We start from the raw sequence: 15308 nt of genomic DNA, 5'->3' as shown, positions 1-15308 counted from the left end.
GCGGATGGGTAGTTGGCTTGTGCAGTAATTGCATTACAGCGATCTATCACGGCAATGGCCCTGGGTGCTTGAAACGCAGACATAATAACCCGGGGCTCTCACAGCAATCTATTAAGTGGTGCCGTAAATTCCTCTCGGCGAGATTAATCCCAGATCTGTTCGCTGACATGTGCTTCGCTGGAGTGGCCGTTCGCTGACAGCTTTGGTGGAATCGGGAAAAAAATGGATGCAGGGGCAACGAAACGGCTCCCGAACACAGCCAAAAGTCCGCCGTTCCTGCCGGTTACCGTGAGGTTTCCCAAATGGAGCGGCTTCCAGATCCAGCACCTGGCAGGGAAAAAAGGCTTTCCAATTTGTTTTTGGTCCTAAAGTTACGCTGATTTACGTTGCCATATGCAAATGAACCGCAAATAATTTGCATGTGGCGGCAAGGCGACTGGAGGCGAGCGTTTCCGAGCCCGGACAGCCGGCTAGCGATGCGTGGGATGTCTGCGGGGTCCGGTAGCCAAAGACTTTCGGATTTTGAGGGCGTTGATTGCTCGTTTCTTGCTGTACGAGCGGACTGGTGGTTTTTATCGCCTCTTGAGTGAGGAATAATGGAGGTTAAATTGGACTCCTGCCACAAGAGCAGAAACCCTGCAGATGAGAAACGCGTCGGGAAAGACATTTTAGGATTTTTTTTTCCCTTTTAGTAGTAAAAATCCACAAACAGCACGGTCAGATAATATGAATTTGGGTAAACCAGAGAGGGAACGTCCTTTACCAGCAATAACTTTCTTCTCTTCTCTCTCTTGTACCCCCAGATCGTCTGCTTCATATACTTCACCCGGATCATCGCCATTTTTATTATGGTTGCAGTCCCCTTCAAATGGAAGTGGATGTACCAGGTATGTTTCCAGCGCCCGGCGCGCTCCCCACCCCAGCGGTCGCCGCCACGGTAATTTATAGGCGTACCAAACTTGGTGAAAATAGACCTTACTTTAGGCTTTTCTTTCTTTGGTAGAAGTGAATGCATGTGATGTTTTAACCCTTTGCATGCATTTACTAGTAGAGCGTTGGACCGCATTCTACCCCGAAATGTTCCATCTTCCGGGTTTTTTGTTACTGATCTAGATCTGTCCCAGCGATTGCGCTAACGGGCGCGTTTTCTTTTGTAATACCGCAGCTCCTGGATGAAGTGGCCACCTTCATATTCATTGTGTTAACCGGGTATAAATTCCGCCCGGCGTCCGACAACCCGTACCTTCAGCTTCCCCAGGAAGACGACGCCGATGACCTGGAAATGGAGGCAGTGTAAGTAGCCCGCACGCCGTGTATGCATGGGTTGAGTTTATTCAGTATATGGTCCCGTCCAATTGAGCGGTGTGGTAGTAATCCTTCGTGTTATTGGTAGAAAATGAGGTTCCTTGGTCATCATCAAGACCCCAAAGGCCTATATCCCTAACCTCACGCTCGTTCTAGCCTGCAGCCGCGGGCTATACCCTGTTCTTTCTTTATAGGAACCAGCTGATACATTATTTCAGGTAGTCACGATGTTCTTTCCATCAGGCCCCTTCCCTTATTTAACATTGAGCCTCCAGCTCCTTCGCAGGTGACTTCTGCTGTCCTCCAAGCGGTGTCTGTTTTGTGTCCAACGGGTCAGATGTCCTAGTTTAGTAAGACCAGCGTTTCTCCAAACATCAAAGCATCGCTCGAGGCCTGGCTTTCTGCACTTCTTTCCTTCTTCTAGCTGCCCCATCATTGGCTGAAAGCAAAACTTGTGTATATATACAATGGCTTCATCCCAAAACTCCTCGGTAATGCTATGTATTTGCCCTCCATTTGTGTTCCGACTTCTCCCGTTCCGTGCCAAAGTGTTCTCTGACATCCATCTTGATCACCGCCGGCGATGTTCAAATGTCACAGATCCCTGCGATGAGCTGAACCGCGCAGCAAACCCTTTTATGTCTTGAGAAACGTATTTAGCGGGGCGCAGAATATTACCAGAGAATTCATATTTTTTTATTTTTTTTTACCTTTTTGATTTAAAATTCAATCATCCCCCCCCCATCTTTTATATTCCAAAGAAACCGTTCTAGAAAGGAAAGGTTCGAATTTAAATAATAATGGTAAAATAACATCGGCTGGCCACCAATATTATCAGCAGCAATATTAAAAACGCTAAATTTTGTCATTTGAAAGAATCATAAATTCACATGTTAAAAAAATAAATAAATAAAAATAAATAAATATATATATATAATATACTTTTTTTATAGCGTTAATAGAACCCCATAAGTCTCCATCAAGGTCCAGTAAGATCAATATGAAATACAAAGCTTTTGGCACAGTTATTATTGGCTTTTGGTAGAGAAGGCTACATTTTCCCGGCCCTGGCTGAACGTTATTTTAAAGGGAACGTTGGCGTTTGGGGAATTTTAAGCAAACATTCAGCATCTTCAGCTTTAAAACGCTGGAATCTCTCTCTTCCAGCTTAATTTGCTGTCGAGGGTCTCCATAGCCAAAGGACGCCTGTCAAATAAAGTCATTTTTTTTGTAATTATCATTATTGTTGCTATTATTTTTCCCCCAGTATAGATAATATTTTGCGTTTAATTAGTAGCAGCCGCCTTTTGCTGACCGGCTGTAATAATCTTTGTAATTGGTGACCGGTCTTGGGCTAAAGTCTGCGTTGTTGTTGTTGTTTTTTTTTTGTTTTTTTGTTATTTATATATTTTTTTTCATTTTCTTTTAACGTCTTGATCTCGCCGCAGTGTGACAACCACAGGAGTGACAGAGGGTGTGAAGAAAGTGAAAAAAGTCGTCAATGGATCTTCGGAGCCGCAGGATTCGGGACCTGCTGGCTTTTAATTTATTTTCTGTACTCCATCGGAGGGGAAAACCGTCGGTACCGCACTCCCCGCTAAACCAAATACTCACAAAAAAAAACATTTCCCCCGCAGAAAACAAATGTATGCAAGTTCTGGTCTCTGATGCACCTCTATGTTTTTTTTGGGGGGGGGGATTTTTTTTATATATATAGATTTTTTTTGTTTGTTTTTTTTGGGGTGCCATCAGAGATGCATTTTTGGTTTTCCTGTTTTTTTTCAGCTTTTTTTTTATAGGACAAGCCTCAGAATCCTACTCGGTGAATTAGGTTCCAGCTTCGCGCGGTCTGTTCGTCCAGCTGCATCTTTTGTTTTCCACGACGCGGTTGCAGTCCCTGCGCGATAGGGCATGCGAAACCCCCCCCCAAAATATCTGCGGGGGTCCTGGTTGTAGCATAATACCTTGAAATTGGGGTTTGTACCTCAAATTAGAAGCAAGTGAACGGCTTAAGTTATTATATACGAGTGTACAGCGACTGCAGTTTTTTTTTGTTTCGTTCTCTTCTATTTCTAGGTCATTGGCGTTTTTTGTTTTGGTTTTTCTCCACTTTTCATCGCTATGAAAAAAAAATTCACCCATATGTAAATATTCTTTCATTTTCTAGGGGAAAAGAGAGACTGCATACATGTTAAAGGTTTAAAAAAAATAGGGTGATGACGTGACGACGCTACGTTGCGTTTAGGGAGGAGCCGCGAGGTCCAGATGCCGAGATCTCTATAGCTGGCTGATCCGCCCGGAGCCTACAGCTGACACGACGCCGCTAAAGACGTCGACAGAGACGCCGCCAGGGACGCCGCTAAAGACGCCATTATAGACGCCATTATAGCAGCCGCTGCTGATATACCGCACTACCGCGCTGCATTGAGGTACCGGCAGCCGCGGAAATCATCGAAGCGGTCTGCCGGTATAGCAACCATCTAAAGCGGTGTGTAGTCGCGGTAGGTGCGGTTGCGGTTGGTGTGGCTGCAAACCGGGAAGCGGGGTTGTTGCGGTTACGGCTGGCCGTGGATGGGCACAGAAGCTGTAACGGCTGTTTTTCTCATGGTGGATGTCGCTGCAGACGCTGGTGCTGCTCCCATAGATGCTGGAGAATGTACTGCGGTTGCCATCACTGAAGGAGTCGCTTCTTTCCTGCTCCAGTGGAGTTGCTGTGCTGTGCTGACATCTCTCATAGGGGAAGAAGGGGAAATCTACTGAAATCTACAGATAAAGAGACGTACTCATAGAGAGATGTTTGAAAATTCTATATGAGATGACTCGGTGATGTATATCTGAAATTTTTCTAAGAATTTTCCTAAGACATATCCATACTAGTGACTAACGGATGATCTATGATTCATTATTTGGAAACACTGTTTGAAACTCTATCTTAGCATTTTATATCACCATTAAATTATTGAATATTGCTATTGAGGAACATTCTGTTTATACCCTGAGGAAGATATATTAAAACTAATTGAGTAGACGGAATACATTGTTAATTTTGGAAAATTTCTTGCTGTCTAAATACTGAGGACTTTTTTCCAAAAGATTGAAGAAGCTGATTTAACAGAGTGAAACTATTGAAAGTTTGACTGGCTCTAAAGTACCCATATCTTTCATAGAATTTGAAGAAGCAAACCGTATTGATCATATATATAGATTTTCATTGATTTTTTGAATAATAATCATTTATATATTTGGTTTTCAATAAGGACTCTATTGACATATTACAATACCATTGTTTAATAGTAGGCGAACTGTGTAAAATGGCTACCAGGAAAATGGCTGAACAAAAACTTCTCTCTAAAAGGGACAAAGATAAAGATAGGAAGGATAGACAAGATAGACAAGGAAAAAGGATGTCTAATTTCTTTTCGCCACAATCTGACAAAAGTTCAAGAGAACAGTCTCAGATTAATACTCCGGAAAAAGAAATTGAGCACAAAGATTTACAAGAACATGCCGTGCCTTTACCAATTCAACTGGATATGGAGGATCAGGTGGTTACAACGCAATATATTAAATCGTGTTTTGAACAACAGCTAATTCAAATTAAAAAGGAAATCCAGGATAATACATTAGATCTGAAAAAAGATATTGGGGATATTACACGAAGAGTTAAGAACATGGAAGAAAAGACGATGAACTTAGACTCTATATTACTTACACAAAAGGACTTAATTTCTAAACAGCAGTCCAAATTAAGAGATATGGAGCTGAAGATAGCAGAAATGGACGATAGAAATAGACGCAACAACTTAAGACTCCGGAACATACCTGAAGATATTACTTAAATAGCTTTGGAGGACTATATAATAAAATTCTTTAAAGAATTAGGGGTTCAAGTAGATGAGGGGGGCAAGGGGCTGGTTAATTATTACAGGTTGGCTAAACCACCATCTGCCCCGCCTAATGCTAATAGAGATGTTATGATCAACTGCAACTCACCTAAATTGAGAGATAATATCCTTAAAGCTATTAGAACCTCTAAGCTTAATGAGGGCCCATATCAAGATATTAAAATATTCCAGGACTTATCATTTCAAACTAGGAAAGACAGGAAGGCCTTTTCTCAGGCTACTTCAATGATGAGAAAACATAACATAAGCTATAAATGGGGGTTCCCAGTTAAAGTTATTATATCACTAGATGGTAAAAGGGAAATCTTAGATTCTCCGGAAGCAGCTAAGGAATGGTTAGAAAAGCGGGCATTCCTTTGAGATGGTTTCCTTTAAGATAGGCGGAAATAAAGAGTGTTTTTTTTTTTTTTTGTGGAAGGTTAAGATAAAAAGAGAAGTATATTTTGTTAATGTAAAATAATAAAAATAAATAATAACACAATAATATACACTTTATATTCATGGGATTGTACGTGCTATTAAGAATAAAAAGAAAGAAAAAAGAAAGGAAATAGAAATTGAAAACAATGTAGTAAATTGGAATGCCTTATAGACACGCTATATGGTAAGGAGAAACATAATAGGTTAATTTAAAAATAGAAACACAATAATACACAAATTATATAGGCATATACCTATGGGATTGCACAGGTTAATAAAAGGAGGAAAAAAAATTTTTATGATCAATTTTTATTCTCTTTTTCTTTTTTAGATTCAACTTCTTTACTCTCTGTTCTATATGTGCTGATGTCATCTTATATTAGTTTCAGACCCTCATAATTCACGTGATTTCATTGATAATTTAATAGCACTGTGTCACTTTAAGGGATTCTGTGCAAAATAAAACTTTCTCCTCTCTAAAATACATCACTGAATGTGTTACACTTTTTCGCTGACCTCTACTATCAATGCACTCTATTAACTTAGATGATATGATAAAAATAATGGTATCTAAAGAAAGCCCTGTTTGTCCTGAAAAAAACAATATATAATATGTGTGGGAGCACGAAATGAGAGAGAAGAAAATCACAGCTAAACAGCAACACCGAAAAACGTTAAAAGAGCCATTGTCCCACAATATACTACGAGTAAAAACCCCTATTGTCCTTAAGGGGCTAAAATCCATCACTGAATGTATTACAGTTTTCCGCTGACCTCTACTATCAATGCACTTTATTAACTTTCTTAGAATTGGTTACATTTTATACCTACTTTGTACTTTATTTGATTGTGTCACATTATAATATACCATTGTTATATTAATATAATTTATGATGACTTTGCCATTTTTGTTTTTTGTAAATATTCAAGTTTTTTTATCTATATTATAAGAACCAGTGACTTTTATTTGTTTTATTCACAATATGTGTCATATAACTATTTATTCCTTCACAATAGATCGTTTTTACTATTTGGTCTTTACGATAACAGATGGCGATCTGATGATACATGCACTTGGTAATGCTATTGCACTTTAGAAATACACCTGCACTATTTTATCAGAGATAATGCTCTTGCGCATGCATGGAATGAGCTTGCGCATGCGCAGAACGTCACCACGCTTTAGTGCTGACAAATGTTTGCCTTTTTTTTTCTTACTTTAATCAGCATATTTGCTTTTGCCGATTTGGTTGTTTGGTTTGATTTAATTCACATTTTTTTGGAGTATTAACACTGATTGTGTTTACATGGAACTGCACTGGTTAAATCTCTGTAAGTGTCTATTACAGACACTGATTGCACATATTTTATGGGTATCTTCTTAATGTATTCCCTTTGGTTATTTAATACATATGGATCTTAATATACTTCTTTATTTGTCACTGGTTTCTTTTAACATCTGCAAGCATCATTTATTTATTATGCGTTGTATACTTTTGAATATTTACTTATGTTAATACATGATTATCAATTATATTACACATGGTGTTAGATTAGATCGGTCTTTTGATTGGCTATCCATTTATTGATATGTGCTATTTAAACTTTTACTTTTTACTTGTGTGGTCAACTTGATAAAGACCTCATCGTGAGGTCGAAACGTTGTTGTTCATCTCTTTCAATAAATCTGCCTGATGGAACCCATGAGTGCCTGGAGCCTTTTTCTATTTTGATTTACTGGGGAGCCGGCCCTTCCTGGCACAGCTAAGCACCTGACTTCCTGTGGGGAGTGAGTGCAGATTCCTGATTCTGATATCAGAGATATAGGCACAGGGTCTGGTGCCCCTGGGAATCACTTGGTGGTCTCCATCTTTGGACCCACCCTGCCTAATGTGTGATTAAACCTACTTCTGCCCTGCAGCATATGGTTCTATCCCCACCATATAAAAATTAACAGACGACGTACGTTCTAAAATACTGCTGGCGGATCTCGGGTTTGTTGTTTGCGTTTAGTTAACGTTGAATGATGACCTGATGTCTCGTGTCTTGTATTTGCCTCATCTTTCTGTTCCGACCGGGCAGGATCAATCAAAGATAAGATGCACATAAAATAATATTGGCACCAACACTACGCAGGGGCTGATAGTTTATTTGCTGGTTAAAATCCTGGCTTTATGCTCGGGGGTGACCTGTGTGGATGGTTCTCCCTCTGCAGATCCAAGTTCTTCTGGTCTTTGTGCAATAAATCTAGAAATGCATTTATCAGAACGTTCTCGGCCAAAGCGAACCGTTGGAATCGTTGCAGACGTCTCTGTCGGTGACCGCCTGCTGCTTCAAGTTATGGCACTTTATATTTTTTCTGGTTTTTTTTGCAGGTATTCCCCCAAATAAATACCATTATATCGATGACTTGGTGGTGATTCTGCCCCAGAATGTATGGGAATATTTGTATAACAGGTAAAACCTAACATTGTAATATTATCTGGTATCGTATCTCGGTTTATTGACCACCAGGAGTCTGAATACATCTGGAGAGACCAGACCTGGCTGCCTTATGATCTTTGGGTTCAAATCACTCAATACGGCTGTCGTTTATATTCCGGGTGAACCAAAATTGGGATATTTTACATCATACTGCTGGAGCTGCGGTTTAAAGCGATACGCAGAGGAAGGAAACATGGAGTTAATGCCGTGCGCTGCTTGAGATCCGTGTGCTTAGCGTGGCGTGATAGAATTTGGTTTTACCCCGGCAGGTTTGGCGGAGGTCCGGCCGTCAATCATTTGTACGTCTGCTCCATCTGTCAAGTGGAAATCGAGGCTTTGGCCAAACGCAGGAAGACAGAAATCGACACGTTTATTAAGGTGAGAACGGGGACGGATACATGCGCTTTCGTGTTTTCAATGTTCTTTTTAAAACCTTCTAACCCTACGATGGTGCCGAAGCGAATTATTTAATTAATAATTAATTAATAATAATAATTAAACTTGATGAGCGTCTGCTTGGAACTTTTTGCCCGTCTCTTCTGTCTCCTTCAGTTGAATAAGGCGTTCCAGGCCGAAGAGTCTCCCGGCGTCATATACTGTATCAGCATGCAATGGTTCTGCGAATGGGAAGCGTTTGTCAAAGGAAAGGACAATGGTAAATACCTCTTACTTACTTACTTTTTGTGAAACGCGACTGGAGATAAATCCATCAAGTGGCAAAAAATAATTATCAAGGTTATCAAACTCAGATAAAACGTATCCTTCTTTTCTTATCTCGTTTTTTTTTACTTTGCAACCGATTGCAGGTGGGGTATGAAGCCCGTTAGAAGCTCTGATGATGGTTTTTGGGTTATACTCTCGGAGGGCAGGGAGGGTTACTTTTAAATTTGCAGTAAATTAGCCAAGACCCCATCAGTGGGGGGCAATAATACATAAACAGTGGTGGCATCAACTATGGTTTAGGAGATAAGGACCCTTCTAGACCGTAAATGTTTTTTTTTCTTGTTTCAGACCCACCGGGGCCGATTGATAACAGTAAGGTGGCTCTAACCAAGAGCAGCGGCCAAGTCCAGCTAAAACCAGGTAATTCTCTGTCCGGCTACTTTGGATTTGTATAGGTTTAGTTGCCCCCTTTTCAGTCGCGGCTTTTTCTTCTATAGGGGCCGATTACGGACAGATTTCTGAAGAGACGTGGAACTACCTTTTCCACATTTACGGGGGTGGCCCGGAGATAGCCATACGGCAAGCTGTGACCCAGCCTCAGGAGCCAGAACACCTCCATGGGGAGCAGAAGATCGAAGCGGAAACCAGGGCAGGCTAACGACCAAGGTGGGCCTTTAATAATGCAACAGGAGAGGTGTAATATTAGGGGTTTTATGCCAATGATGAGGTCACCAGTTGCTGAGATAAATACCGGAGTATGACATAATGTCAGTGGATGTTGTCACACGTGCGGAGTTAAGGTGTCCTCAGATCCCAACTTATTGATAGTCCATGTGGCCTTTGTTGAGTTGTCTAGAACATTAAAGTAGGTGACATTTAGGTTTAGTATTAATAAATGCATTTTCTGGAAAGGTTTTTCTTCCATACGGTTGCCTGGCACAATGCGATAGAGTTAGGGAATGTTCATGTATGGTTTAGTAGGAACCTGTATGTATGGTGGTTGGACCTAGATGAAGGTGCTCTAGAACGCCATCTGCTCTGGCTCTAGAACGCCATCTGGTCTGGCTCTAGAACCAGATTCTTCCATTACATTTAGATACATTCCATTCACTCGCACTAACTAAACATACGGCCATCTGCTTGTGTCATATCTAAGAGGCGATACATTCAACAGCCAGACGTCATCATCAGTACAGGAACTGAGCTTCGTTTAGTAGAGAAATGCCTCTCACCCCCCCCCCGTCCTCTTTAATCTAAATCAATATAAAAACATTTTGCTTTTCCCATACAGGCCCCGACGGATCTTCTCACTTTGCTAGAGCGGCGTTGGCTGCCCGTCGTCTGATCGATGCACTTCTAGAAGCACCTTCGGAATGAGCTGCGTGCACAGACACCGCGTTTAACCCTTAGTGTTCCTTGGAAATAATGTTACAGATAGTCAAATTATTTAAGAGACAATTTAACTTCCCAGGTCTTAGTTTCACTAAGTTGTGGATTCATCCGATCTTCAGCTCCGCAAGGTTTCCAGAACTTGACGCAGATCTTTAGTTTATTAAGTCCGAGGGAAGGACTCACAGGAGGCGAGAGCCGGTGTTTAGCGCGACCCCTAGAATTTGGGTGAAGGATGGAACCGACCCGCCTGCCGCCAGCTTCTAGTACCTTCCTTGTCCGTAGCGCCTCCCGTGTGTAACCCCCCCCCCCCGGCTTGATCACATACAAACAACGTCTTGCTGTCGGGAATGTCGGACGCTCGGCCGAGTACTTGGACCTTTTTGCTGGATGGAGGTCTGAAGAAAAAGTTAAGCTTTTTGCAGATGAACATGGATCCGGGACGTCGCCGAGGACGAGGCTCTAGCGGTTAAGGCCGGGCCGCGGTTTCAGGAGTCTGTGTCGCCTTAGCTTGGTTTCCCGCGCTGGTATCTGCCGTGGACCTCACTGTGATGTGCATGTTGGCGTGTTCACCGTTATGTACAGTATTACATGGCTTCTTCTATGAGCGGGGGAGGGGGCTTTAAATAAATATTAAGGAAAAACTCAGCTTGTGCCAAATGTGTTGTTTGTTAACGATGCAAAGAATAAGGGGTTAACTGCGCCATATTTACTAATGTCAAATCAGCTCAAGAATGTCTTAACCCTTGCATGTGCGCTTCAGCCTCGCCAGACGTCTTGCAGGGAGGTGGACGGCGGCCGATATAAATACTATATAAACACTATGGAAGTATTTATAGCAATTGCCGCTACGTAAGGCTTCTGTAACAGAGAGATTTCTTTAGAACTGAAAGCTTCCGTTTGCTAAGATGAAGCGGTCGTTCTCGCTCTTTACCCAAACATCCATTTAATCAGCTGCTGAGAGACGAGGCAGACGCGGGTTTAGTATATATATCGGTTTATTTTAGCAGTAATGCAGTTCTCAGAACTGAATGGCAAATTGTATCATGCGTATGGCGATGGGTACTCAAAGCGTCTCTGTGTTCCGTGTACCAAAGAGGTGAACAGCCTGTATCCTTTGTAGGCTTTAGCCAGGTTAATACCGGGGCCGGATTCTCAATCCGACATGAATGTTGTGTGCCCTTTTTTTAATAAATGGGGACTGGGGCTTCTTTATATACTTGCCCCTCCTAATATCAAAAAGAAATGTTAGGTGGCATGTGGGGGCAGATCCAAGCCCCCGGACCGTCACAGATTCCAGATGCCCGCCCTATGTGGCCCTCTGGCCCATAAGATCCCTTACGCAGTGGCGTCTCCAGCTTTCATATTTAGGGGGGGCACATGGGGGGCCAGGGACCAAAGTAGGGGGGCCAATTATAAAATGGTACACATACACTATATATATATATATATATATACATATATATATATATATATATATATATACACGTTAGACGTGCATTTTTAACTACATAATATGCACTTATTACCCCCTGCTTCCGATATATATTAATATTAGCTCCTGCTGCTGATATATATTAATATTAGACCCTGCTGCCGGTATATATTATTAGTCCCGGCTTCCGATATATATTAATATTAGCCCCTGCTGCCAATATATATAAATATTAAACCCTGCTGTCAATATATAAATATTAGACCCTGCTGCCAATATATAAATAAATATTAGCCCCTGCTGCCAATACATATATATACATATATATAAACATTAGACCCTGTTGCCAATATGTTTTATAGTGAAAAAACTGGACCCTACCCAAGCATTTCCTTGGGTCCTGCTCAGCGCTCCCTTGCATGCAATCACTCCCTCCGCTACCACACCGAAAAAAATATATTTGCCACACTGACTGCAGATCGGGAGAAGACAGTGAGAGTCAGTCCTGCACCGTGACAGTGAGAGGTCCTCTCTCCTGTAATCATCCCCAGAGTCCCTTTGTCCCCTCCGCCTTAACACCGCTGCTCTTGCTCTCCTACCGAGTGCTCCCTGTCATAAAGCATCTGTTCCGAAAGTGCCCGCCCCCTTGAGCATCACGGTGCATCTTCAAAGGGGCGGGACGAAGAGCCTCAGCGATTGGCAAGCCATTAAACAGCCGGCTGCTGACAGTTTCAAAGCGGTTTTAAAACCGAAGCGGTTTTAAAACGCGGCCCCTACTGGGATGGATCGGGGGAACTCGGGTTCAATGAATGCGTTTTCATGTCCTTCTAGCCAATATAAATGAGAAATAGTCTATAGATATAATAAACCACAAGCACGTAAAAAAATAATGTTATTTATTACTGAAAGAACAGGAGCCTTAAAAATAAAACCACATTACATCGCCATGCGCATTAGTACAGAGAGTGCGATATTCAGGGGTAAATTACCAACCGGGCAAAAGGGGCAGATCTCTGTTTCGTACTCTATGGCCGAGAGTTGATCCAGGGCTCTTTGTAGGGGGCTTTATATACGGTGAGCCAATTAAGACCCCAACATATTGATAAAAGTCCTTTTCGCAAAGGTCAGTTTCTTATTTTCAAGACACAAATGTATATTAACACGCTGGAGGGGCCCTTTGTGATAGTACTACCCCCAGAACTTACTCCTGATCTTAATCTACCCAGCGCGCCGAAGTAAATGTGTATTTATAATAACAAGGGCAGAGAGGTCTCGCCAAAGGCATTGCTGGCCACTGGGCGCCCACGCAACTTGGTCTGTCATGCTTTAAATGCCAGTTACAAACATTCCGCAGGTCTGCAGAGCCCCCGCAGCACGCGACCCTCCAGCTGTCCCCAGGCTACATGCGAAGGGTTACAGAACACGGGAAGACGGGAGAGCGGCAGGTCGGATGCTTCTGGATTCTGGGGTCATGGCATGTATGGGGAATGCTTGTAACCGGTCATACTAAGTTAAACACTATTATAGAAACGTATACATCTTCTATAATTATTTGGTATTGCACAATTTTTCAAGATAAATTTCTGGATAATATCCATTTATACGACTGCTTACAATTCAGTTGTTGCTACAAAGTATCAGGCGGTATAGAGAGGACTTCGCTTTAAATTGTAAGCTCAGGAACCAAGTCTCCGAAACCCCAGCGTGATCTCTGCTACGTTGTAAGAAGGGTCTTTGCATCCTTTTTGTATCCCTAGGTCTAAATTTATTCTGATATCCCATAATCTGTCTAATTCGCTAGAGATTTGTAAATCATAGTTAATAATTATTTGCCTCATTTGTTGAGTAACCGCATGCAAAGCCGTGGGCATCAGCTGAAGTAGGTTTAAAGTGTGGTTCGCTGTCCGTTTAAATGGAGCCATAAACATGTAGAAAATGTAATGGAGGAAGTCACTCACTGCTATGTGTATTGAGAAGGTGGTTATGAAAAGGCAAATATTAATTAGCATAGACGGTCCAACCGCAAGCAAGCATTATTAGCGTCTCCCAGGGTGGCCAGTGACTTGACTAATAGGAGCCGACCATCGTGTAAACCAAGAACACACCGACACAGACAGCGCGGACAGAAGGGATCAGATGTAAGTCTTGGCACCTTTGGCACTTCTGTCCAAATAAACTTCGATGTAGGATGTTGGAACATATCCTTCCTCATCCTCGTTCCTACGGATCCTCGTCCAGCCATCTCCTTTGTCCTCTTCTATGACGTTCAGTATTTCGCCTTCTGCTACGGATATGGTTCCTTCATTTTCACCTAAAGACACAAGGCAGACATCAGGGGCGCCGTAGTGGTGAAGACCGGAGGGGTAGAGGGCTGAGACCCCAAGCCCCAAGTTTAAGAGTTAAAATTTTAGAGTTTGTGGCATTGAGTCCTCAGCTGAACATCTGTAGGGATCTGGCAGATTCCGCTGCACTCCAAAAGTGAGAGCACTTCATGCCTTTATTTACAAGATGAACTTCCCTAAAAAGAAACCGATGAAGATTGCAGCAATGACAACAACAAGTGATGGGATAGGGTTGCCTTGATCTCTCAGCATTGCTTTAGACGACTTCTCTGTAACGACCTTCCTTATCTTAATGCTTTCATCTTTCAGGACTTGATTTTCATCTGACAGCTGTATTATTTCAGACTGAAGTCTCTTACATTCCTCCACTAGCTTCCGGGCCCAATAAACGTGAGAATGGCCGATGATCCACAAGATGAACCGGGACCCTGCAATGTAAACAGAAAAACAGGACAAGAAAATAGGGGAGAGGGTAGGCACAACCGAAAACCACCAACCCCCAACCAACACCCATCACTCCACAACCTCTGCGGCCTGACATATCTCCGAAAACATCCCGATTCCCAACGCCCTATGCGCCGTACAACCTCATCCCCCAAACCAAGCCTCGCAGCCTCCGTAGCAGCCCCAATACGGAACGAGTGCGTGCCGAATTCCATAGCAGATTCCGCTGCACTCCATAAACCTTCTTACAATCCCTAAGAGGGACACCCGGTCCAGGATGGCTTATTAGTGATAGTTACATGACACGAACCATACAATAACACACTGGGGATAGGACCTATAGTCACAACGATGAAGTCTCGATATACAAACTTAATTATCTATAAAGTAATATTAATGGGAGTTTGGGGAATAAAGCATTAACTTTTATAGAAATATTAACATCGAAAGGGTACAGAGCTTTACACGTTCCTATTGTAGGAAGCGGCTCCTCGTCATCGAAGTCGTCGTCGAACTCTGTTGGCGTCACCTTCACTTCGGTCTCCTGGCTGTGATCCTCCGTGTAACTGCCATCAGGGCTGCTCAAGAGAGGAAAGCACACAATCACTATAGCATTGACATTAACCCGTTGCACGGCAACCCCGTACATGTACGGGGATTGTCGTTAAGGGGTTAAAACTGGCAGTTTTTGGTACTCCCCATGTTTTTTTTTGTTTTTTTTTTAGCCAAAGAGTTTTTCTTTAATCTGCTTTCCTAATAGTGATATTGTTAACGGCACAGTGCCCGTACGATGCCGTACACAACATGGCCCCAGTGAGCCGCTGCTACCAATGATATGGTAGGTAAACAACTTTCTGGTCAGGAGAGAAAAAAAAAAGACAGGAAAAGTGAGAGCACTTCATGCCTTTATTTACAAGATGA

At 42.4% G+C, this 15308-nt stretch overlaps 2 protein-coding genes across 2 annotated transcripts; both read left to right on the top strand.

Annotated features, from left to right (window-relative positions):
- The first annotated feature begins 781 nt into the window (after positions 1–781).
- LOC128502893 (protein GPR107-like) lies at positions 782–2912 on the top strand. Its single transcript, XM_053472846.1, has 3 exons — positions 782–887; positions 1166–1293; positions 2754–2912. Exons 1-3 carry the CDS (start codon positions 849–851, stop codon positions 2848–2850), a joined length of 264 nt encoding a protein of 87 aa, XP_053328821.1. The 5' UTR covers positions 782–848; the 3' UTR covers positions 2851–2912.
- A 1704-nt stretch (positions 2913–4616) lies between these two features.
- On the top strand, positions 4617–10814 carry LOC128503268 (ubiquitin carboxyl-terminal hydrolase 20-like). Its single transcript, XM_053473309.1, has 7 exons — positions 4617–4850; positions 7897–8087; positions 8384–8492; positions 8667–8769; positions 9126–9197; positions 9275–9443; positions 10069–10814. The coding sequence occupies exons 1-6, from the start codon at positions 4617–4619 to the stop codon at positions 9433–9435; spliced, it is 870 nt and encodes a 289-aa protein (XP_053329284.1). The 3' UTR covers positions 9436–9443; positions 10069–10814.
- The last annotated feature ends 4494 nt before the right edge of the window (positions 10815–15308 follow it).

The sequence above is a fragment of the Spea bombifrons genome, chromosome 8 (genome assembly GCF_027358695.1).
Source record: "Spea bombifrons isolate aSpeBom1 chromosome 8, aSpeBom1.2.pri, whole genome shotgun sequence".
NCBI lineage: Eukaryota > Metazoa > Chordata > Amphibia > Anura > Pelobatidae > Spea > Spea bombifrons.
The sequence above is the reverse complement of the archived record's forward strand: the minus strand, read 5'-3'. Positions and strand labels throughout refer to the sequence as shown.